The sequence below is a fragment of the Pogona vitticeps genome, chromosome 1 (genome assembly GCF_051106095.1).
Source record: "Pogona vitticeps strain Pit_001003342236 chromosome 1, PviZW2.1, whole genome shotgun sequence".
NCBI lineage: Eukaryota > Metazoa > Chordata > Lepidosauria > Squamata > Agamidae > Pogona > Pogona vitticeps.
Window position 1 is genome coordinate 95,326,082 of NC_135783.1, and position 23,038 is coordinate 95,349,119.

The 23,038-nt window shown below is 41.9% G+C and overlaps 1 protein-coding gene across 3 annotated transcripts; it reads left to right on the forward strand.

Moving 5' to 3' along the window:
* Nucleotides 1-488: 488 nt before the first annotated feature.
* DDO (D-aspartate oxidase) lies at nucleotides 489-23,038 on the forward strand. 3 transcript variants are annotated; one of them, XM_020801329.3, is made up of 5 exons: nucleotides 489-645; nucleotides 7,678-7,855; nucleotides 10,356-10,464; nucleotides 11,322-11,498; nucleotides 15,078-23,038. In XM_020801329.3, the coding sequence occupies exons 1-5, from the start codon at nucleotides 502-504 to the stop codon at nucleotides 15,643-15,645; spliced, it is 1,176 nt and encodes a 391-aa protein (XP_020656988.3). In that variant the 5' UTR covers nucleotides 489-501; the 3' UTR covers nucleotides 15,646-23,038. The 3 variants fall into 3 exon arrangements, with proteins under 3 accessions (XP_020656988.3, XP_020656987.3, XP_072853990.2); XM_020801328.3 differs by having other exon boundaries at nucleotides 542-649; XM_072997889.2 differs by lacking the exon at nucleotides 7,678-7,855 and having other exon boundaries at nucleotides 555-649.

The window sequence follows — 23,038 nt, forward strand, 5'->3', positions numbered from 1 at the left end:
GTCTGTGTGTGTGTGTGTGTGTGTGTGTGTGTGTGTGTGTGTGTGTGTGTGTGTGTGTGTGTGTGTGTGTGTGTGTGTGTGTGTGTGTGTGTGTGTGTGTGTGTGTGTGTGTGTGTGTGTGTGTGTGTGTGTGTGTGTGTGTGTGTGTGTGTGTGTGTGTGTGTGTGTGTGTGTGTGTGTGTGTGGCCCAAGACCTTTCTCTGCCTAGGGCAGAGCTATAAATGAAGCCCTGCCGCCAAATCCATGGCTCCCCATAGCACTTGCCCTGAACCTGTTATTTTGGCACTTGTGGCAGAAAATTCTATCTTAGCGGTAAATATATGATGATGGTCACAAAATCCACCTCACTTTGAAAATATTAGCGGTGGACCGGTGCACCAGAAATGCCCCCAAACCCCGCGACAAACAAGGAGAACCAGGAACAAATTCTTGCCCAGGCAGTTAAAACAAGTCAAACGCTCAGAAAAATATCACATTTTCAATGTTCAACCGGGGAAGAGTATGATTGGATGGCGCTCATTGTCCCGCCTACCGAATCCATGTTTTTTTTTTTCTCCGTCTAATTTGCAGCTCTTGCCACCAGTGGAGGCAGGGCGAAGAAAGTGCCCGGACGGAGGAATACATAATTCGGATTTTTGGACGCAGGCAGGTATTCTCTTTCTCCCGCCCGCTCCCCGGTTGCTGTCGTAGCTGTTCTTCATCAGAGTAACGGATAATTACCTATGAGCCACGAACGGTTCCTCCCCAACTAAATGTCGCTCGTTATGTGGCCCTGGGCGCCGGGGGTAGGCTTGTGGGTTGCCTTCCTGGAAAACAGCCTTAACTCTGCCCCTCCCCCGCCCAACCCGTAGCGTTCCTTTGGGATCCTCTTCCAGGCTTGACGCCTTCCTCGTCCTTGGTATTTCTTGAAAATGCTGGCGTTTCCGACCAAACAGAAATATATATATATTTTATAACTCTTAGTTTGATGAGGCACAGGTTGCGAGAAAAGAGAATGACTGTCTTGAGAAAGCGGGTTCCTGTAACTCAGTAGGAACGCGCCTGGGGAGAAACGGTGGCGTCCAAAGGAGGAGCTTTTTTTAAAGGAGTTTTCAGTGAAAGTGGTATCGTGTCTTGTGCGTTTCCTCAGGACTTGCTACAGTTATTGGTGCATAAGATTTTCTGGAGCCCTTCTTTTCAGTTGTGTGGGACACATATGTCAAAGCTTATGGCCATAAGAAGTACCAAAATATACAAGCTTCAGTTTAGTCATTTTGGCAGTGACTGGTAATGCTAAAATCGGCATTACAAATGTTTGATGTGACATCTTTTCTTTTGCTCTTTCCGTTCAATGCCAGCTAGGTATGGGAGTCAAGAAACTTGTAGGTGCAGGAAAGCTCCAGACAACGGATGTCGCTGGGGCTGGAATCCAGTGCGTGCATCCCACTGAATAAATGTGAAGTGTTCTGATAAATAAATGTCTGCTATTTGTTGGACAGAACAAATAGATGGAGAAATAAGCTCCATCCTAGTTCTTCTTGCCTACTTCATTTTTCACTCATTTTTATTTATTTACTGTTTATTTTCACTCATGGTTTATTTCAGACCCAAAGCAGAGGTTCTGTGCTACCGTCTTTTTTTCTCTGCATTATATTCTTCTCTGCTTTTAGGTGGTAGGCCAGTGCAGATTTCAGAAAGAACAGGGGGAGGAATGGCTGAAATCATGTTCTGCAACCTACACTGTTGGTGGCTGCAGGTTGGGGTGAGGCATTTAATTTCCAAAAATCACTTCTGATAGAAGTCCACAAGCAGTGATTTTCAGAAATTAAAGACTCCCCCATCCTCTGTCTAGCACCCAACAGTGGTTTCCTCCTGATGAAAGGGATCAATCCCATGGGAGCCTGGGGATTTTTGAGGGGAATCAAGATAAATGTTTCTATTTTCAAAAAAAAAAAAAAAAAAAAAAAAAAAAAAAAAAGGTGGCTGACGATGTCATCAGTCTTACATGGCACAAATTATGGAACAGGATTTCAGCCATTTTTAAAATTATTTGTTAGTTACATTTATGTATAGTAATGAGCAAAGGGCAACATACATGCTTTTTTTGTCCCCAGGTTTTTCTAAAAAAAAAAATCTCAGGTAGGCCAGGCTGAGAGAAGGGGAGAGATTGGCTCAATGTCATTCTGACTTTTATCACCATTATAAACATTATATTATAAACATTATATTAGCTCGCTGACTAAGTTCATTTTAATGGTGAAACTGTTAAGAGCTCTTTGCCTTGGACAGGTTAGCTTAGATGGAATGTTCAACTGTATACTGGTGTTAGGATAATGCCGTGCCACTCACTGAACCTGCATATTCCTTTTCCATTTCCATAGCAGCCACGAGGAAGAGACTGGGAAATTTTGTATCTGCTTTTGATTTACTGTAGCTTGCCATATTATTTGATCTGATATGAATGGCAGTTACTCTTAACTGTGATTGGTGCAAATAAGCCAGCTTCAAACGATTATTTGTGATGCTGGCTTGTTTCCATTTAATATTTTCAGGAATAGCATTTTAAACAAAACCTTTTGGCTTGGAGCTATGAACATAGAAGCACTCAGAGCTTAGAAAAGTTACTTTTTTGGATCTGCTGTTCTGAGAACCTCTAGGCTACGACCATGTCCATGCTGGGCTTCCTAGGAGCCACTTAAAAAACAACAACCCAAAACAGCTGAACAGCTTTTCTTGGCTTAGTACAATTTTTATAATATGGTTTTGAGAACCTGGGGAGACGTGAACGTGTTCTACTGTTTGTTTTCTTCCTGGAAGGGACAAAGAGCAGATGCTTCAGTACTTTGTTCTTAGGAATACATTTGGAAAGATTATTGACAGCATTCTGCTTGCCAAGAGCAAAGTTCTATGTGTTCACCCTACTTGAAAATAAAACTTCAAGTTCACATAGAAAGTTTAAAATTTAAGTTGTTAATTAACAGCCTGCAAAAATGATTAAAGTTTTTTTAAAAGAAAAAACATTGTAGGTAAAAAAAATTAAAATAAAAAGTTAAAAAAAGACAATAATGTGGTGGCACCTTAAAGATTAACTTTTGTATATTTGTAATGTGAGTGTACGTGGGCAAGTCCACTTCATCAGACATAAGAGAAGGAGAGAGGGATATATAACATGGTAAATATGTCAAAATACAGAGCTCATGGTTGGTAAGAAAGACAGTGGGTGTTGAACATTTTGATGATAGTGTCATTTATATGCAGGTCTTACCTCTTGTAAAGTCAAACCTCCTGATCCTAGTATTCCTGCATGTTCACACTAGCCTTCTGCCAGAGCTTTTGTTTTCTCTGATTTCACCTTATTAAAATCTCATCCAGACCAAAACATTATTTTGATGTTGTCTTCCTAATGTTTCAGAGTCCTGGCTCTATCAACTAGATAGTCCCCCCCCCCAAATAAAATGTAACAACTCCAGTATTAATAAAGATTTCAGGGTACTGTGCAAAACTGTCACAATAGAATGATTTAGGATCCTGGGCTGAAACAGTAGCTGGCAGCATCTCTCATGAATTGTGGCTATCATATTCAGCTTGGAGGGTGGATGAAGGAATCTGCATTTGAGATGTGGGGGCTTGGCTACTATAGAGGTGGGGAGGGGTTATGTTTCACACAGCATCCTTCAGGGCAACATTCCAGTTATTTAGCTTTACTGGAGAGGGTTAACAAACCAGTTCACCTTAGTGTCAAGAGTACTGTAGGTCACTCAGAAACACATTTTACAGTATCCCCAAGATAAGCTCAAGGGGGACACACAAAGCAAAACGTTACAAGATGAGGGAAAGGGGACATTATCTTAATGTTCAAGTCTGTATGCTTAATTTTAAGATGGAAAAAATATATAATAACAATATCTGTCATTCAAGGAAACATGTAGTTAGGAAAACAAATATGGAGCAAAATTTGAGGGGAAATCTATTACTCAACATACAAAAAAAATCTGAATTCTTTGGTTGGTGTTAATAAATCAAGGGCACAGTGCTAGTATCTACTGGTTAAAAAGCTGATATTTTACAGCTTTGTACAAAACAGTGGCTGCATTTTAGTTTTAGAGAAAAGGTTGTGTTTATATTTACATATTCTTTTCTTTCTTTGGTATTTAAGTACATGGTAACTACAAGCCAGGCTCCAGACCAGAGGGGCCCTTGGGAACGTTTCATCTGGCAGTTGGTTTTCTGTTTTGATGGGCCATGGCCACCAACTGTGGCAGTTGATGACCATTGTAATCCCCATCATGACCCAAATGTATTGTTGCTCCCGGGTATTGTGAGAAATTTAAAAGCTACTGGCCACAGTAGTTCATGCCTGAAGGTCTGTTAGGGATGCTTTTTTAAAAATATGTACTTTTTTGAGCTTGAGTTTTAACCTGAAACATTGGATATTAACATGGTGAACAATGCACTGGTTAGTCCAGTAGATGACAGTACAGGATAACAAATGACAAATAATTGTTATTTGCATATTGATCACATCCCTTGTAAAGCAGAATACTACCCCTGCATGTAACTTCAGTAGCCATCTGCTCATGCAGAAACCTGCCTCTTGAGCTAAATATGTGATTGCGATTTATTTATCTAGAAATGTAAGAGAATGTAATTAGGTATTTATCTAGAAATGTAAGAGAAACACTTTGCTGTGTAAGCAAAAAGCTATGTTAGAACATTGCTAGAATAGCTAGCTACACTTTTCCAGCTGCAAAAAGCAAAAGTAAACAAAAAAATTTAAATAAGCTTATGAATTTGAGATAGATTCTGGCAGAGGAGAGGGGAAATAAGTATTCTGCTATGGGGAAATGTTGGCGTTTTCTTTGCAATCTCACGTGTTACCTGTAGTTTGTGTGACTGGGAGGGACTTTTCTGGGCTGGGGTGACTGTCTGCATAGCACTAACCAATTGTTCCTTCCAGCCTTTGAATTCAAAAAGAGCCTTGCCTCTCTACTGAGTGTTTTTTTCCCTGTTTTTAATCTGTTGTTGGTTGTTTGCTGTTGATCTGTTTGGTGCTTGGTTGCTAAGCATATATTCAGTAAAGAAAACAGTATACACAAGTCTGTAATTTCAAGCAACTGTAAGTAAATAAATGGTTTTAAAAATTCTTCCTACTACAAATATCTCAGAATGAGTCATTGAGACTTTAAGTGCCCATTAATGAAAAGGGGCAGACTCTGGAATACTTGAAGCTATCTCCTCTGTGGGTCTCTGTACTTTTACTGCATAACAGAGTTTTTTTTAGCAGAAATTCAGTAAGGCCATGAGTTTTTATAATACCTTTTTGATATAATAATATGCTGGGTAGCTCAAAGTCAGAGGCTGAGAGTTTAATTCCCTACTGTGCCTCCTTGACAGGAGATGGACTTGATGATCCCTTCCAGCTCTGCAGTTCTAAGCCGGGCTTCCAAAGCAGGCCCCACTGCCCTCTGCCTCCTGTCCCCGCTGCCTCTTAGAGGGGACGGGAGGCAGAGGGCAGCGGAGACAGGAGACATAGGGCAGCGGGGGCGGCTTTGAATTCCCCACCCTTTCCCCCTGCCTTTCGTAGTTCGAAGCTCCGGCCGCAAGTAGAAGCAAAATTTTGCGGCCGGAGCTTTTCGTACCTTGAAATTTTTGCAACTAGGGACGTTAGTAAGTCGAGGCACCACTGTACTCTGCATGAGGCAGAAAAAGGGAGTTACTTTTAAAAGATGCAAATAATTGTGTGGTACCACTCTGAATGAAATCCCATATAGGGAAATGTCAATTGTGACAAACACACACACTTCTAGTACGATTCAGTTCAAGCATCAAATAGTTTCTTTTGGCCGGCCCAGGTCCACGTCGGCTGGGTGCTGAAACAGTCCAGCTCAAACAGCCCAGCTTTCTTTCTATCCAAAAGTACCTGTGCAGTCAAAACACTTGCTCAGTTTCCTCTTGCTGATCCATCGAACTCAGTGTTCCCCAACCGCTTTTTGAGTTGTGACCCCCTTTTATAATAGCTAAGTAACTGGCAACGCTTCCACCACATTTGCATTAAAAGACATTTTTAATAGGGTAAACTACAGTATTGTGAGAAGACAAACTTCCCTAGAAAGGAGAATAATACCAGAAAAAGAGAAACCATGACCTTCATTTTACAAGACTGCAGCAGGATTTTTGACTATAGGAGAGATATTGTATGTATGTGTAGGAGAGCATTTATCCATAGGGCCCCCCAAAAGTGACAGCAATTTGACAGCAGATAACACTGCTACCAAATATCTACTGCCTGACTCCGGGGGGAGGGGAGAGGGAGATCCTTTTGCTATCTGCTTGGTTGGGCTTGCAGTTCGGGTTCTGCCTGTTCCCACTCTGCAGCCCAGTTTTTCCTTCTGCTCCCCTCCAGCTCGCCTGGGATGGATCAGCCCCAGGAACAACTGGGGAGGGAATCCTCCAGATCCCAGAAAGGAGAGGTAGCCCTTAGGGGAGGAGAAGCCCTGAAACCCTCCTTTTGTCTGGAGAAAGTAAAAAGAGAGTCAGGAAGGGACTTTTTTTTTTTTGATTGCACACCCAGTCCCACCTTGCACCGTCTGGCTGCCTTCCTCTCTAGGAACCCAACTCAGCCTTTAACCTTTGCTGAGGAAGTGAAGCAACTGGGAACCTGTTACCTTCGTCAGAGGTATATGGATAGGAATCCCTGGTTTGTTTAAGCTTGGTGACCCCTCAGAAAACACTTTGAGACCTCATTGGGGATCACGACTAGAGATGGGCACGAACTGCCAGCTCAGTGGTTTGTAATAGTTTGTTCTTTGGATGCACCGGTGTTGTACGGGCACCCTGGCTTCCCTGCCCTGCCTCCTCTGGTGGGCACCCAGTCACAGGAGGAGGTGGGGCAGGGAAGCTCAGGATACTGCCTCTGAGTTGGTGCCCACTGGAGGAGGCAGGGAGGGAAGCCAGGGTGCCTGTGTGTGAACACCTGTGTGCCCAAAGAACAAACCATGACAAGTGGCTGAATTGGCAGTTCATGCCCATCTCTAATCGTGACCTACAGGTTGGGAACCAGTGACCTGACCTCAGCAAGATGATCTCTTTCCAATCTGGCAGTACTGTATATAGAAGTCTTTTTATAACTCCCATCATGCCCAGCCACCAGACCAGTGGTTGTGCTGAAGGGTGACTTGTAGTCCCATCCACCTGAAGTGCAACAGGTGAGGTGAAGATAATTTGTGAGCTATTAGGGCTCCATGTCTCTTTTTGCAAAAAACAAACAAAAAACCCCCCACCAAAACCCTTCTTTTTAAAATAGGTTACAAGAACAAGTAGATAGAGTGTTTTTATTAAAAATCAAGGCAGTGGGCCAGGGCTATTTTTTTTCCTACTCCATGTCCCAGCCTTCCTCAAGAAACAGGAAATGATTGTTTTGAATAAAAGCCACTTCCAGTTTCAACCCCCCCCACACACACACCTGTTTTCTGTTGAAATAAGCTACTGGATGGGCATGCCATATTTTAGAGGAAAATGGCAGTTCTTGAAAACATTTTCAGTTTTTTTTGGAAAAAAATTGGCCAGAAAGAAAAGTTGGGGGAATTGGGGTCTTGAGATAGTGGGGGACTGAGAGTGCCATGATTCCCATCCTTGGTGTAAAGCCTCCTTAATGTGTAGTTTCTTATAATCTACCCTTTGACTGCTTTCTCTTTGTAGAACATCATGACCCAGGCAAAGGTTGCCGTTATAGGTGCTGGGCTGGTGGGCCTCTCCACGGCCGTCTCCATTTCAGACTCCCTCCCAGACTGCAGTGTGGCTGTCATTGCTGACAAGTTTACTCCTCACACAACAAGCGATGTGGCTGCTGGGATACTTATCCCACATGTTTACCCAGGTGAGGGAGAGGTCTTGTTACAAAGTGAAGAATGTCAAGGTGTGAGATCTGAAAACTCTACACTTTGAATAACAATTTTTTTTAAAAAAAAGTGTTATCTCCAAGCTTAGTTTTCGTTTCTAGGAGTTACTGGGTGGCTTTATGTGGCAGATATGGTAAGTCACTTAGTGCACACCAGTGCAGCCTCATTGTGGTTGATCTTGATTCATGAAACATGGAGGTACTCAATGTTTTTGACTCCAGATTCCTTCATCCTTTTCCTAATTATTCAAAGGTTCAATCTAGTAACTCAGAGGTAGATAATTAATTTTTAGCAGGAACTTTTGGGAGCTCTGGTAAGAAGAGGGCAGGCAGGGCAAGTGAGAGCAATGCGGCTCCTTTGGCTTCTACCAGGCTTTTGCTGGAGCTGGAGCTTCTATTGTTGCAAGCTCCTTGGAGCAGCTGTCTCTTATTCCTTGGAACATTCCACTGAGAACAGGTCTCAAGATTAAATCTCAGCAAGGCTGGCTGCAGGCCACTTCACAAATGACATTCTCCTAACACATGGGCATTGAAAACACAACACACACAGTCAGTCACTCACTCACCCCCACCCCCACCCCCACCCGTTATACAGTAGATATGCTTGCATGATTTTATATTTTGTACATTCACAAATATTATTTATTACTTAATAACTGTATGTGTTGCAAGATACAGTAGGTACAATATTCTTATATGCGTATGATTTCCTCACCATACTTGTGAACCTTACACTCAGCTACATTGATTATATGTCATATGCTTTCAATAGGTCTTACACAGATGGAATTATTTTTATTCCAAGATGTATAGGACTACTGATATACATCATTCTCTTGTTCCATATGTTTTTTTGCTTTCTGTCAACTCAGTGTTCAAACCATGTCAGAGTACTCTAGAAGCTCTGCTGTGTTGATGTGTGATATGGGACAAATATTTCAGGAATCTTTGTTAGGAGATTTTCTCTAGGTGTGCACTGAATCTATAGAAGCATATAATAAACCTTTAAAAATCATTCTTTCAACCTTTGGAAATGAGAGGTGATTGCTTGGGTTTGCAGAAGCCTTGCACTTCTGTGCCACTTTTGTGCCAACAAACCACCAGCTTTATCCAGCGTAGTCAGTCGGAAGGGATTGTAGCCCAACATCATCTTGGGGGGGGGGGGCAGAAGCTCCCCACCCCAACTAACAACCCTGTCCAGAGAGCCTGGCACTCAGTGCTTACTGTGAGGCATCTACTGCTGCTTGGAGAAATACCCTGTTTATAGTAGATCATATTAGTAGCATCTGCCTCCAGGGAAAAATAAGTGTGTTGTGTATTTGGTGATTAATTAATAACACATAATACAGACTATTCCCTTCAGCAACCTTTTTATTTATTTATTTATTTATTTATTTATTTATTTATTTATTTATTTATTTATTTATTTATTTATTTATTGGATTTATATACCGCCCCATAGCGCTACAAGCACTCTCCGGGCGGTTTACAATTTAATTATACAGGCTACACATTGCCCCCCTAGCAAGCTGGGTACTCATTTTACCGACCTCGGAAGGATGGAAGGCTGAGTCAACCTCGAGCCGGCTACCTGGGATTTGAACCCCAGGTCGTGAGCACAGTTTTAGCTGCAGTACAGTGTTTTAACCACTGCGCCACGGGTTTTAGGTAGACAGTGCTTTATTGGAAGAAGCAGCCATCATTTTGTGGAGCTGATTTGTGAGCAAATGACTTGATCTACACGTTCAGCTGATCATGGGCATATGGAATCCTTGGGTGGGGGCCTGATTGGTAGAGCTGAGCAGAGCCCCACTTCCACAGAGGGGAGGGGAGAGAAGGGAGGGGCAGCTTTTACCATTTTTTCCCATCTAGAACTATATTACTACTGTTGTTTTCTATTTTATTATATTGTTTTTATTTTATCTGTTATTGTTAGCCACCCAGAGTAGACTTCGGTCTAGATGGGCAGGATATAAATTTAATAAATAAATAAAATAAATTCTGCCTTCCCATCCTGCTCCCTGTGTCTCCTAAACCTAAATGCCTTCTTTGGAAGTGGGGACAAGGATAACATGGATCTGTGGTGGAAATGGGAAATTAGCAGAGTCCTACATCCAGGATTCTGCTGCCCCATCTCTATATATCTACAAGCACACAATTTTAAAATTTTACAACTGTATTCATATAGGATATTATTATTATTATTATTATTATTATTATTATTATTATTATTATTATTATTATTATTATTATTATTATTATTATTATTATTATTATTATTATTATTATTATTATTATTATTATTATTATTATTATTTTGGATTACTGTGTTTTCATAGAGACCGTATTTTCGTATCTTGTTTTCCCTCCATTTGAAATGTTTCCTTCCTTCCTTCCTTCCTTCCTTCCTTCCTTCCTTCCTTCCTTCCTTCCTTCCTTCCTTCCTTCCTTCCTTCCTTCCTTCCTTCCTTCTGTACAGAGACACCAGTACCTCAGCAGAAGCAGTGGTTCAGGGAGACCTTTGACTACCTGTCATTAATTGGCAATTCCCCAGAGGCTTCAGAGGCTGGGATTCACTGGCTGTCTGGGTGAGCAGAAATTCTCTGATGATTCCATGACTTCTATTGCAAGCAGAGCCACAGGCAAGACTGTTTGCTAGGGTAGGAGCTGAAGGCACATAACCAGCACCTTGCAGAACTTATACAAGGGCTGGGTCTGGACCAGGGTGGGAAATGTTCAATCACTACATTTTTGGGACTTCAGCTTCCCAGATTTCCAGCCCATGTGGCCAATATTGTGGGGTTTGTAGTCCATAGCTGGGAGAGCTGAAGGCTTTCCACAGTGTTCTTGTCTAGTTTGGATGTGGCCTGTATACCTGACCACTGTATGCGTCCCTTGAGTTTTGTAAAAGGAAGCCAGGACAGCAGTATAATACATTGATAAAAATAAAAGGTAAAACATTGATAAAAATATTGGAATTGTTTTTGTAAACATATTAAGGAGAAAGATGAAGCCAATAGGTGCTAATCCTACAAATCCTATTTTGAAGTAACACTTCAAATGACATTTAAGATATGCTGGGACCTACATCTTTCTTTTCCTTGTCACGTATTCATTTACTTTTTTCTTTTCATTTCATTTCTATGTTGCCTCTCTCCCATAAAGGAACTTAAGGCAACTTACAATAATTAAAATATAAGTACTGTATACAGCTTAAAACAATTACACATATGATAATATTAGAAAATGGATCATACAGAAATGCTAAAAGAATATTTGAAAACACACTTAAAATATAATAACCAGCATTTTGGGAGATTCTAGCTTTGATGTCCAGTGTGGTTTTGATATTCTAAATAAATGTCTTAAATTAGTGTTCTCTGCTAGAGGAAAAAAATTGGTAGCACAACAGAATAACACTGTTATTCTTTTCTGTGTTTATTAGCTGGCAAATTTTTAAAACCATTCCTGATGAGAAGACGCCCTTTTGGGCTGATGTAGTTCTAGGGTTTCGCTCAATGACTGAAAAAGAACTGAAGAAATTTCCACAACACAAATTTGGTCAGGCCTTTACTACACTGAGATGCGATTGTCCTTCCTATTTGATCTGGATGGAAAAAAGGTATGATTTCTTTAAATTCTGTTTTGCATTTTTTTAAAAGTTGAAATATAATTGGCCACTAAAACAAGGGACAACTAATCCAAAATCTTCGATCCATATTAAAATTAACTCTCCCCTTCTCACAACTTGGAAAAGTTCTTGTTGGGCTATGATGGCCAGAAACCACATTCAGCATGGCCAATGCTTCTTGGTGCTCAGCTGTGGAGTGTGGTGATGATGCCCATCTTCTTTGTTTTTCATCACCACCATCTGATATGTAGTTGTTTATTTATTTCATTTTTATACTGCCCATCTGGCCGAAGGCCACCCTGGGTGGGTTACACCATATACAGACAACATCATTAAAATATAAATTAACAAAACAGAAAATAAAAATAATAAAATACAAATGAACAGTGCAGTCAAAGCATTAAAATATATTTGAAGAAAGCATTAAGAACATTTAAAACGTTTTAAATGGTGGACTTGATCATGTAGGGTAGCTAGGCTCAGCTGGATCCACAAGTATAACGTTTTGGAATGCCTGCCTAATTAACAAGGTTTTTAATGACTGTTTAAAGATACCTAGCGAAGGGGCTAAATAAACTGCAGGAGGGAGTTCACTCCACAGCCGAGGAGCAACTGCCAAGGAGGCCTTGTTTCTAGTTTTTCCCCTCTGGGCCTCTTTCAGGGTTTGCATCCTTGGCCAGCCTGCTTGCTATGTTCTTGTAGGATGGGCAGATCCTGTTGGAAGTAGGCATTCTGCTACGTACTGCAGTCCCAAACTGTTGAGAAGTTTATGGATTAGAACCATCACCTTGAAGCTGGCATGGAAGTGGACAGGTAACCAGAAGTAATGGGGGCAGAATTGGGGTGATATGATGATATTTATTCACTCCATTCAGTAACCTGGCTGCCATGTTCTGGACCCATTGAGGTTTCTGTGATATCCTTGTGAGCAGCCGCATGTAGAGAGCTTTACAGTGGTCTAATCTTGAGATTACCAGTGCATGGACCAGCATGGTAAGGGACCTGGTGTCAAGGTAGGGACACAGCTGGACAATCCGCTAGGCAGACCAGACCACAGATGTGGATTTGAGTGTCCGGAGACAGCATCAAGCCCAGTAGGACACCCAAACCCACACCTCATCCTTCACAGAGAGAGTAGCACCCCCCAAAGGAAAGGGAGGCATCCAATCCACAGACAACTGGAACACCCACCCAAAGGACCGCCATCATGTCCAAGTTCAGCCTCTGTCTGTTTGCCTCCATCCCCTTCAGTACCACAGTCAGGCAATGCTCAAAGGACAGGACGGCATTCGCTGCAGAAGGACAGAAGGAGGGATAGAGCTGTGTGTGATCAGCATCTTGATGATATGCCACTCCGAATCTCCACATGACCTCCCCCCGGTAGCCTCATATAGAAATTAAACACCAGTGAGGAGATGATTGACACCTGAGGTACTCCACAATCAAGAGTCCAAGGGGTGGAGACCATCTCCCCAAGTTGCACTCTCTGTGGGTGGCCCTTCAGGAAGGACCGGAGCCAGGACAAAGCCAGGCCACCAATCCCCAGTCCAGAAAGCCTCCCCAGGAGGATACCATGGTCGATGGTATCAAACGCTGCTGAGAAGTCAAGGAGGACCAGCAGGGACATTTTACCCCTGCCGGCCTCCCTCAGAAGGTCATCATGCATGGCGACCATGACATGGTCTGAACCCAGACTGGAATGGGTCGAAGGCATCGGTTTCATTGGAGAGTGCCTGAAACTGGTTGGCCACCACCCTCTCCATTAGGTTGCTTTAAAAAGGAACATTGAAAACAGGATGGTAGTTTTTACAATCATCCGCCACCAAGTTCATTTTTTTTTCCAGATGGGTCAGGCGAGGCAGTGGGACGGGGAGTCTCCCTGTGCGGCTGTTGAAGGGGCTGGCTGCCAGAGGAGGTGGGGAAGGGCAGCCCGAGCTCCTTCTCAGATTGGGAGGATGACCCCGGAGGTACATGTAGTATTGTGAGTGGGGCAGCTGGCTGGGGGTGGTGGTTGGAGGGAACGCATGGCAACTGTGTTGTTGTGTTTCACGAGTTATATGATGTGGCATGACATACGTTGTGCCCATCTCTACTTAGGAGGTCTAGGTTCCACTTCCTACTAGGCTATGAAGCGCTGGATGACCTTAGGCCAGTCACCTTCTCTCAGTCTGACTTACCTCACAGGGTTGTTGTGAGAATAAGTAGCGAGGAGAACCATATGCAACATACCTGGGGAGGCAACCCTTCTCACTAGTAGCACACTAATGAGTCACACAGTCCCCAGGCTGTCATGCAAACCTCTGCCATCTTCACCCTTAACCAAGCCACCTCTTTCTTAGTCCTGCTAGGTTAGGTGTTAGCCCAAGGACAATCATTCCCAAACCTTTCTGAAGTATTTGGGATTGCCCCTTTCACGATGCCATTGCCTATTTGCCTCAGTTAGTACCTACATTTTATTTGGTGAGTGAAAAGGTCTCCTTTTGTGAAAACTCTGGCTTTGTCTTCTGGGTCTGTGCAGCCTGCAAAGACGTGGGAGTTGTATTCACTCTTTCTTATCTGTTGTATATCTTTAAAATTGCACTTGGACACAAATAATGAGGTTTATTCAGGAACAGAAAAAAAGGATTTATTCAGGAATTGAAAGTAAACGGAGGGAAGGAAAAGGCAATTTCTAGAATATTTAAGATAGAGAATATATAGTATATATTCTTCCACAGTTTTAGTGTGAAGGTGAGTGGGAGAAAATTAAATCTCCCTCTAAATATATGGGAGCTCTCGCCGTTTTGGAATCAAGAGAGATGTAAACAAGAGTTCAAGGGTTTAACAGACTGTTAGCTGGTAATCAAAATGTACTGCTGTTTTTGTGCCATGTTAAAACAGGGGTGAGTACTTCTTACTTTAGGCGCATCGTATTTTGAGCGCTCCTTATTTTTCCAGTGCGATCTGCTGACATAGAAGATATTTCACAGGAAATGCCTGAGAGCTTGTAAGTGCACTGTGCGTTTGGTTTTCTTTTTCTCTTTAACCTTTCTCTTCCTTTGGACATTTGACTCCCACATTATAGCTTGAAACTAGGTTCAAAATGTCTATCCAGTACTGGGTGACTGTTTTTCAAGAAACTGAAATTTGATGTTCCCATGGGACCGTTCAACTAATTCCATGATCATTAAGATCCTTGTTGGGCACTTTTGTGGACCCCATAAAAAGCAGCAGACTATAATGGAGGTCAGAATAGATCTCGGTGGGAATAGAAGACCCATGATTAGCTGGACATTTCCCATGTGCTCACTCATTTTCCTTCCCTTTCCAGCTGCTTTGGATTGCAGGGACATTGTTGTTTAAATTTTTTTTAAAAATGCACAATGCAAATTTTGATGCCATGATGATGTTGTCTGGATGGTGCCTCAGGCTTTGTTTCTGTTCGCTTTCTAGCTTTCCATGAGGCTGCACACACAATAAGCACATTTTACATTCTCTGATGTCCTGGATACAAAACGACTTCAAATTAAGCAAAGGATTTGCACGGGGAGGTAACTGTTACAGTTTTCACCTTTGGTATTTTTTCTATAGGCTGAAAGAAAATGGAGGCCAGGTGCATGCTAGAAAAATAGAAGACCTGTGGGAACTGCATGGTGACTATGACGTCCTTGTGAACTGCTCCGGCATTGGTTCCAGGAAGCTCACAGGCGACCTAGAGATATACCCCACCAGAGGTCAGGTCCTCAAGGTTCACGCCCCTTGGGTCAAACACTTCATTCGCGAAGGGGATGGGCCAGCGTACATCTATCCTGGAGTACACACTGTAACATTAGGAGGCACAAAACAAAAAGATAACTGGGACTTGTCCTCAGATCCCAGTACCAGCAAAAATATATTTGGCCAATGTTGTGCTCTTGAACCATCACTTAAGGCAGCTCGGGATATTAAGGTGCGGGTGGGCCTGCGGCCGTCGAGGCCTGCTGTGAGGGTGCAGAAAGAGACATTGTTCCGAGGGAGTAAGAAGCTCCAGGTGGTTCATAATTATGGCCATGGGGGTGGCGGATTTTCAGTGCATTGGGGAACAGCCAAGGAGGCAACCCAGCTACTAAAGGAATGCATTGCCGCCCTGGAAACACCCTCATGTAAGGCCAAGCTGTAACCTGTATGGTAAAAGCACACTTTCTCTACTTTCATTCGGTTGATTTATAATTACAGTGGTGCCTCACTTGACAAGGATAATCTGTGCTGTTGAAATCGCTGTTAAGTGAAATCCTCATCAAGCGAAATTAAAAAGCCCATTAGAATGCATTAGAAACCGGCTAATACGTTCTAATGGGCGAAATACCTCATCGTAAAGCGAAGATCTTCCATAGGGTGGCCATTTTCCGGTGCCTGTCTTGTGAAAAATGGCTCCTAAAAACAGCGGGGGGCCATTTGGAGAGCTGGTGGCCATTTTGAAAAGCGCCGATCAGCTGTAGAAAAAACATTGTTTAGCGAAAAATCGGTTCCCGAAGCAGGGAACCGATCACCGCTAAGCGGAAAAAAAACCCCATTAAAACATTGTTTTGCAATCACTTTTGCGATCACAAAAACATCATCGTGAAGCGGATTCATCGTTAAACAGAGTAATCGTCAATCAGGGCACGACTGTACTGTATAACAATCTGTCTACCAATTTGTGGACTTAAAATTAGTCTTGATGGGCATAAATTTCTGCTCTAATTGGGAAAGAGAGAAGAATCCAAGGAAGTTAGACTGTAGTCTTTTTAGTTTTTTAAAGGGATTTCCTCCACCTAAGAGGGGACTCTTAAGAAAAGTAGCCTACAGAAAGAGCAAAAATACCCAACAAAGCAAATCCGATTAGCAGGTGAAAACTACGTTCAAGTGAAAGCAACTGCTTTCACATATTTGCATTTGCATTTCCTTGCTTTCATGCACGTACCACAGGGCATTTTAAAGAAATATTTTATTCCTTAAGATTTATAATGAACCATCTTCTCTAATTGCTGTGAAGAACACCCCCATACCTTAATTCTGCTTTAGGCAGTGCAGCTAGCTAAGAATGGATTGTATGAATTATATTGATGGAACTAAGGAAATGGAGGATTGTTTTTTTATTCTCAGATAGTAGTGTGAAATAGCAAGGAACCAGGAGTCTTGAACAGTGCAAGCACCTGCTTTTTTTTCTTGCTACTTATTTTGCAAGGGTTGGCAGACTCTGCCATAGCCAGAGTGATGTAGTGGGTAGAGTATTGGACTAAGACTGCACCCACCTTGCAAGGTTATTGTGAGGATTTAGGGGGAGATTCCTAAAGCCACCTAGAGTTCTTTGGAGGAAAAGTGGGATACAGTACAGAAGCAGCAGATGAATGATAACAAATAATAGTATTTTATTACTACAGACATCTTTTGGTTGATACCTATTTCTCGATAAGAGTTCTTTTTTTTTTTGAATTTTTACTGATTCTTTCCCAAAATAATTATCTTTGTGCTATGTGACACTAATCATTCTTCAAGAGCTCACAGGACTTCAGTGTATTCATCCAGAATTTAATTATTCTCTGTATATAAATGTCAAAGGAATTGTATCTGACTCATTTTGAATCCTGTAGTCTATACAGCAGGAGGCCAGAAAACTATGTACCTGCTGGTGTAAAAATTCAACTTTTGTCAGATTTTGCCATCAACTAGATTGAAAGTTGTCTGCAGTTCCTTACGGTATTTCCCCCCTGGAGGAAAAAGCTTTCAGCTACCTCCCTAAGGGCCTCTGTATCATTAGCTGAATAAGGACTGTGTGTGTGTGTGTGTGTGTGTGTGTGTGTGTATAAAAATATGTGAAATGACAAAAGGAACAAGACTTCTTTTGTATCATCATGCTGCAAAACCTTTTAAATATCATTCAGACAGATGGCATAAGGAAGAAACACATGTGACTGTAACACTTAATAAGGTAAGGGAAAGGGCAACTATAGTAGAAAAATGCTCTTTTTTTGAAAGAGCTGGCAAGTGTATGGACTACAAATACAGTGGTGCCTCGCATTACGACGTTAATTTGTTCCAGCGAAATCGCTGTAGAACGAAAACGTAATGCGAAATAAAAAAGCCAATAGAAATGCATTAAAACGCAATTAATGCATTCCAATGGGCTTGAAACTCACCGTCCAGTGAAGATCCTCCATAGTGCGGCCATTTTCGTTGCCCGTGCAGTGAGGAATCCATCCCAGAAAAGAGCGGGGAGCCATTTTTTTTACCCAGCGGCCATTTTGAAACTGCCGATCAGCTGGCCGAAAATCGTCGCTTTGCGAGAATTGGTTCCCAAGCAGAGAACCGATCATCACAAAGCAAAATTCCCCCATTGAAACCATCGTAAAGCTATCACTTTTGCGATCGCAAAAAGTCGTAATGCGATTTCGTCGTTAAACGGGGTGCTCGTCTTGCGAGGCACCACTGTACCAGAATACCATAGGCAGCATTTATTAAATGGATTCTAGAAGTTGTGTACCCCTGTGACCCAAAATGTAAAATCTTTCTCTGGGCAGGAACCAGTAACATGTTATTCAGTTAATTCTGTAATGCCATGTTTGTGCTACTAAAAATCTAATTGTTTACAGAAAAAAAGGTATTGCACCACTTGAAGTAAATTCTTTCTGAAGATATCTGCACTTAGCTTTACAAGTTATGGTACTTTGTAACATTTCAGCTTTATGAGCTCAATACACAATGAAATACAGAAATATACATTACAGTACTTGTACTTAGAGACACTGGAAGGAAAAGAATACCAATGTAGTAAAAATGAATTATGTCACTTCATAATGTTTTCACATCATGTTATTGCATATGCAGTGAATTGGACTAGAAATTTCTTTATAGTTTTCATGTGTGAGCAAACTGTGATCATTTTCAAGGCTGACATCAATACAAAACATAATCAAGTTCCTCTTCCGTGCTATTTGTTTTGTGGATCTTTATTTTTAATTTCGCCACTAGAGGGCAATATTAGAACAGCCACTAATCAGAGCCTTGCTCAAAGAGGACATGTGTGGGACTTGGGGTTGCTCTGCATGGGTTTCTCTTCAAAGTCCAGGATCACTTTGGTGAGGAAGGAAACAAAATGCCAGAGAAGCACGAACTCCTCGAAGTCAAGGCTCTTCTGATCCATCCATACCGCTCTGTCACACTAATCACTCGAGCAAAGGATCTGGGTTCCATCTTAACAGAAACAAATAGCTCCCTTTCACCCAGACATCCATTTTTATATTTATAGGAATTCTTTTATTATCGTTGTGATTCATGGTAAGTTTTAAGGACATGGTGTCTGAGGCAAAAGCAGCAAATTTGAACTTGAATATCCTACACCTGAACCAAGTGTGAAATTCCCCGTTCTTTAAAAGAAAATAAAAGAGTTGCTGTGTTCCTTTGATGAGAACGACCATTTGGAAACATCACATTTTTGGATGCAAAAAAGTGAAGTTTTAGTTGTTTGTCAGTGGAATGTAAACAAGGCAGGATGGTTCACTATTTTGCGTTTGCTTTGTTTTTTAAATACTGTCCACAATGTGGTGCTTTCAAAACTATTTTAATTTCAGGCAACATTTTCAGTTTTCCTGTGAAAAAACAGCTAGGTTTTGAGAGCCTTGAAGTTCAGTTAGTTGCTTTCCTACCTTTTGACTTTATCCTTAGCTGGATTCTGTGGTGTCGTGGGGGGGGGGGAGAAGGCAGGAAGCATGGCTCCATCATGCAGATTCAGGGTGTTCTTTTTCAACTATGGCAAAAGCATGTCTGTCTGTGAGCTCCCAGGCCCTCCAATCATCCGCCACCCATTTTGATAGCCTGTTGGTAACATTGGCCTCTCATTGTTCCCTTTCCACCTAGGTCAGTCGCTAAACAGTTCCAGGGAAGCAGTCCACATCTGCAGATATTCTTTGCTTGACTCCCTCAGTTTACATGCTATTTTGTTTTGTGGCCAGATCCATGGGATTTTCAGTTCAACATTCAGTGCATGGTGAACTCTTAGCCACTAAGGCAGCCTTTATGTTGCAGACTTTATGTACATTCCCACCCTCCATTTTTTTCAGAGTTAAGAGATCATGCTTGCAAAAACAGGAAGGTAGTATCAGCACATCCCTAACATATGATGCATTAACAGATGCCACTCCATGGGGAATATACTCAATCTCCTTTTTTCTATATAGTAATTATAGTTTAGTCTTATCCTTCCTCTAATAAATCAGAGTGCAGTTCTTTTCCAACAAAACCACAAATTGAGTCGTTGGATCAGCCTGTTGCTGTCTAAAAATAAGACTGAGCCCCCTTCCCCCAACCCTCCCCATTGCCCACCTTTACGTCTTCACCTTGGTCTGCTGGCACTGGTGGCAACGGTGGGCAGCACTGGAACCGAAGCCACAGTTCCAGCAGGGGAGCCTGGCCTCTCTGCCTCTGCAGTGCCCACAGAAATAGAGAGACCAGACTAGCCTGTGCACACTATTCCAGCCTGCTAGTCTGTTCTCTCTGCCCATGGGCCAGGCCCATAGGCAGAGGGAGCAGTCTAGCTGGGCACAGCCATGCCCACAGGCTCTCTCTGCTTCCCTGGATGCCAATCAGCTGATCGGCACCCTCAGAGGGAGAGGCCAAGCTAGTCCATCAGAATGGCAGTTTCCTTTCTGCTGGTGGTGAAGGGCAGCAGTGACAGGAACAAGAGAAGCTAGGGAGGTGATGGGGGGCAGTGGGAAGAGGGGAGGGGGGCTGTGGGGGCAGAGAGTGTGGGTCCGCCGAACAGCTGTTATTGGAGCCCATAAGGACAGTGAGCAAACCTGAGTTGCTGGAATAGCCATTCCGGCACCCTAGCTTGCTCCTGGGGCCCAGGGCCAATGAAAGGACAAATAAAAAAAGGTTAATATTCATCACTTCATATTCATCAGGGCTTCTGGAATTGACGAATACAATGCGAAGAATATGACATGAATCAGCGATTTCTGACAAACATCTCGATTCATTTTTAAATTTGTCCCCATGTCTAATGGTAATGGAATGAGGGGTAACATGGTGTAACTATAAATCTAATTTAATTGTATTGTTATGGAGTTAGGGGACCTCACCACTTGAGTGTGATTTGTATCGGAGGCTAGCAGCTTATAGCATTCTGATGTTTTTAAAAAGTAACGAAGGTAATTTTTGCTTTTGGGATTCTCAGAAGAGGTGGTGTCTGCACAGCAGAAGACATGCAAGTAGCAAAGTTGTATTTTTTTGTACATCCCTCTTGCTCAGGGCTTGTAATGTTGTAGCCAGAGGAGGAAATGGTATCCATGCAAGCATCATCGTCCGCAGGCTAAAAACAGGAGGAACAGTGGTAAGCAACTGCCTGCCTCCTTTTTCACTCCGAGTCGAAGAAAGTTCACTGTGGCACACTGTGGGAAAAATGCTGCAAAAATAGGAAATCACACACATTAGCAAACATATTTTAACAATTCAGCCAACGTCCTTGTATCATGATAAGTCTCACTTTATACCGTGGCAATGAATACTGATATTCTCTGAGCACAATCAAGGAAGCTGAACAGTTGCTGCCCTGGGAAAAGGAATAAATTTCAGTGCACTTTATTAAAATTCTACGTCTGATGAGAGAGAAGACTTTGAATTAGTTTAGCAGATTGGTGGGGTCACCCTACAAGCAGGGTGGGTGGGTTCCACAATTGGCAGAGCTTTCTACACAGCCATTTCCAAGGGAGAAGAGAAGGTGCTCATTGTATCTCACCAAAGGGGGGGAAAAGTGAGTGTAGACATTGTGGATTTCAGCTCAGCTTTGCATTTTAGCCAAATGGCACAGGAGACGATTTTAAGATTAATGGAAATGGTACACTTTGCAGATTAGGCAGTTAGATTCCTCTTTCCCCTTCCCGCTAGTCTAGAGATTGTCTAATAGTAAATCTTGGATTGACTGGCTGAAAGAGATTTGGAATGTAATACTCCTTTTAATGAGCTGCTCTGATTAAAAAAAAAAAGCAAGGAAGAGAAGTGTCTGGGAAGATGCTTTTGTATGGTGATGGTGGTACATTATTTGCTATTCTTTCATATTTATTAGTACTGAGCCAAAATTTTCTTCCATGAGGATTGTGATAATTCTAATTCAATCTATTAGAAAATAAATGTCCCTTTGGAATAAGAAAATATCAAAAATGTGGGGGAAATTCTCATGAATTAAAGTTTAGAATTCATGTATCTAACTTATTTTCAAGGGGACTGAGGCATATGAGTGCATGTCTTGATTTTTATCGAATAGCCATTTATATAGTACTCCCACAACCCAGAGCTCCGTACATTTTTCTGTGGGGCTCTCTCAGACCAGGAAGTGTGGGAAGCCAGGGAAGCTGCAGAGTGACGAAGAGGCATGTAACAGGAAGAAAAACAAGAGGAGCATCCTCAGCCTTCTTGTATTGTTAAAATAAGCTCAAAAAGTTAATCAAAATAAATTTTAAAGGAACCTGAGAAAGAGGCAGGGGAAAAAAGGCAGCATTTTCCCTGAGAACATAAAACATCTGAGAAACTAGAGGGCAGATTATGACATGGCACTAGCTTTATCTTTTTCTTGCAGGTCAACACAACATTAGTTTCCCTCATAGCCATCACCACAGCTTACAGGGAAGGAGCTGAAGATAGAAAATATATTAATGGCTGTGGTTCTCAAACTGGGTGGATGAGGAAAAAAATTCCAGGGTGTGTGTGGGGAGACATGAGGTTAAGACATTCAAAATGGAATTTATTTATTTTTTGTTATCAACTTAAACCATTTTTCCAAATTAATTTTGTTTCTACAATTCCTTAAGATAAATTACATTTCTATTGAATGTTGTGGTAAGAAAAATTACTCGTGGTTTTATTTAATTTTAAAAAATCTTCTATGTTCTTGGATTTTTGTTTGTTAAAAGACTGGAGAACATGGGATATAGGGCCCTTCTGGAAAATTCAGGCTTTTCGGTCAAGGCCTAGAAATGGCTGGCTAGGAGAAGGGGGCGCAGCCTCTGCCAATAAGGAGAAGGGAGTAACACCTGCAGTTTATCTTTTTCGAGGGAAGCCTTCAAGGCCAAGTCGGCTTGTTCCTTGTTAGTGTTCTATTTGGAAAATGATTTCAGATGTATAATGGCAGGGGGCAGAAAGTGCTTTTGTCTTTGTAAACATTTGAGAGAACTTGAAGCCAGATTGGCAGATGATCTGGAAGGGTCCAGAATGTGAACTCTAATGTATAAAAAGGGGTTTAGATGTTAGTTGGCTTAGCCTACCTTAGGAGATATGCTCAAATGCTGTACTGTTTATGCTGTACTGAGAGACACATACTCTGCACATGCTCCATGAACATGGTGATGCTATGCTAATGTGTGAGCATTACGTAGATTAGCTGGTTTCTTATTTTATGGTGTGTTGCTCTTTACGGCTTCAGCCTTAGCCTCAAATTATCTGTTTGCTCCATGTTCTTGTTGAAACCTTTTTGTGAAATGTTTTCCTTTTTTGTGTTTTTCACTATCTTTAATAAAATATTTAAAAAATTCTCCATCCAA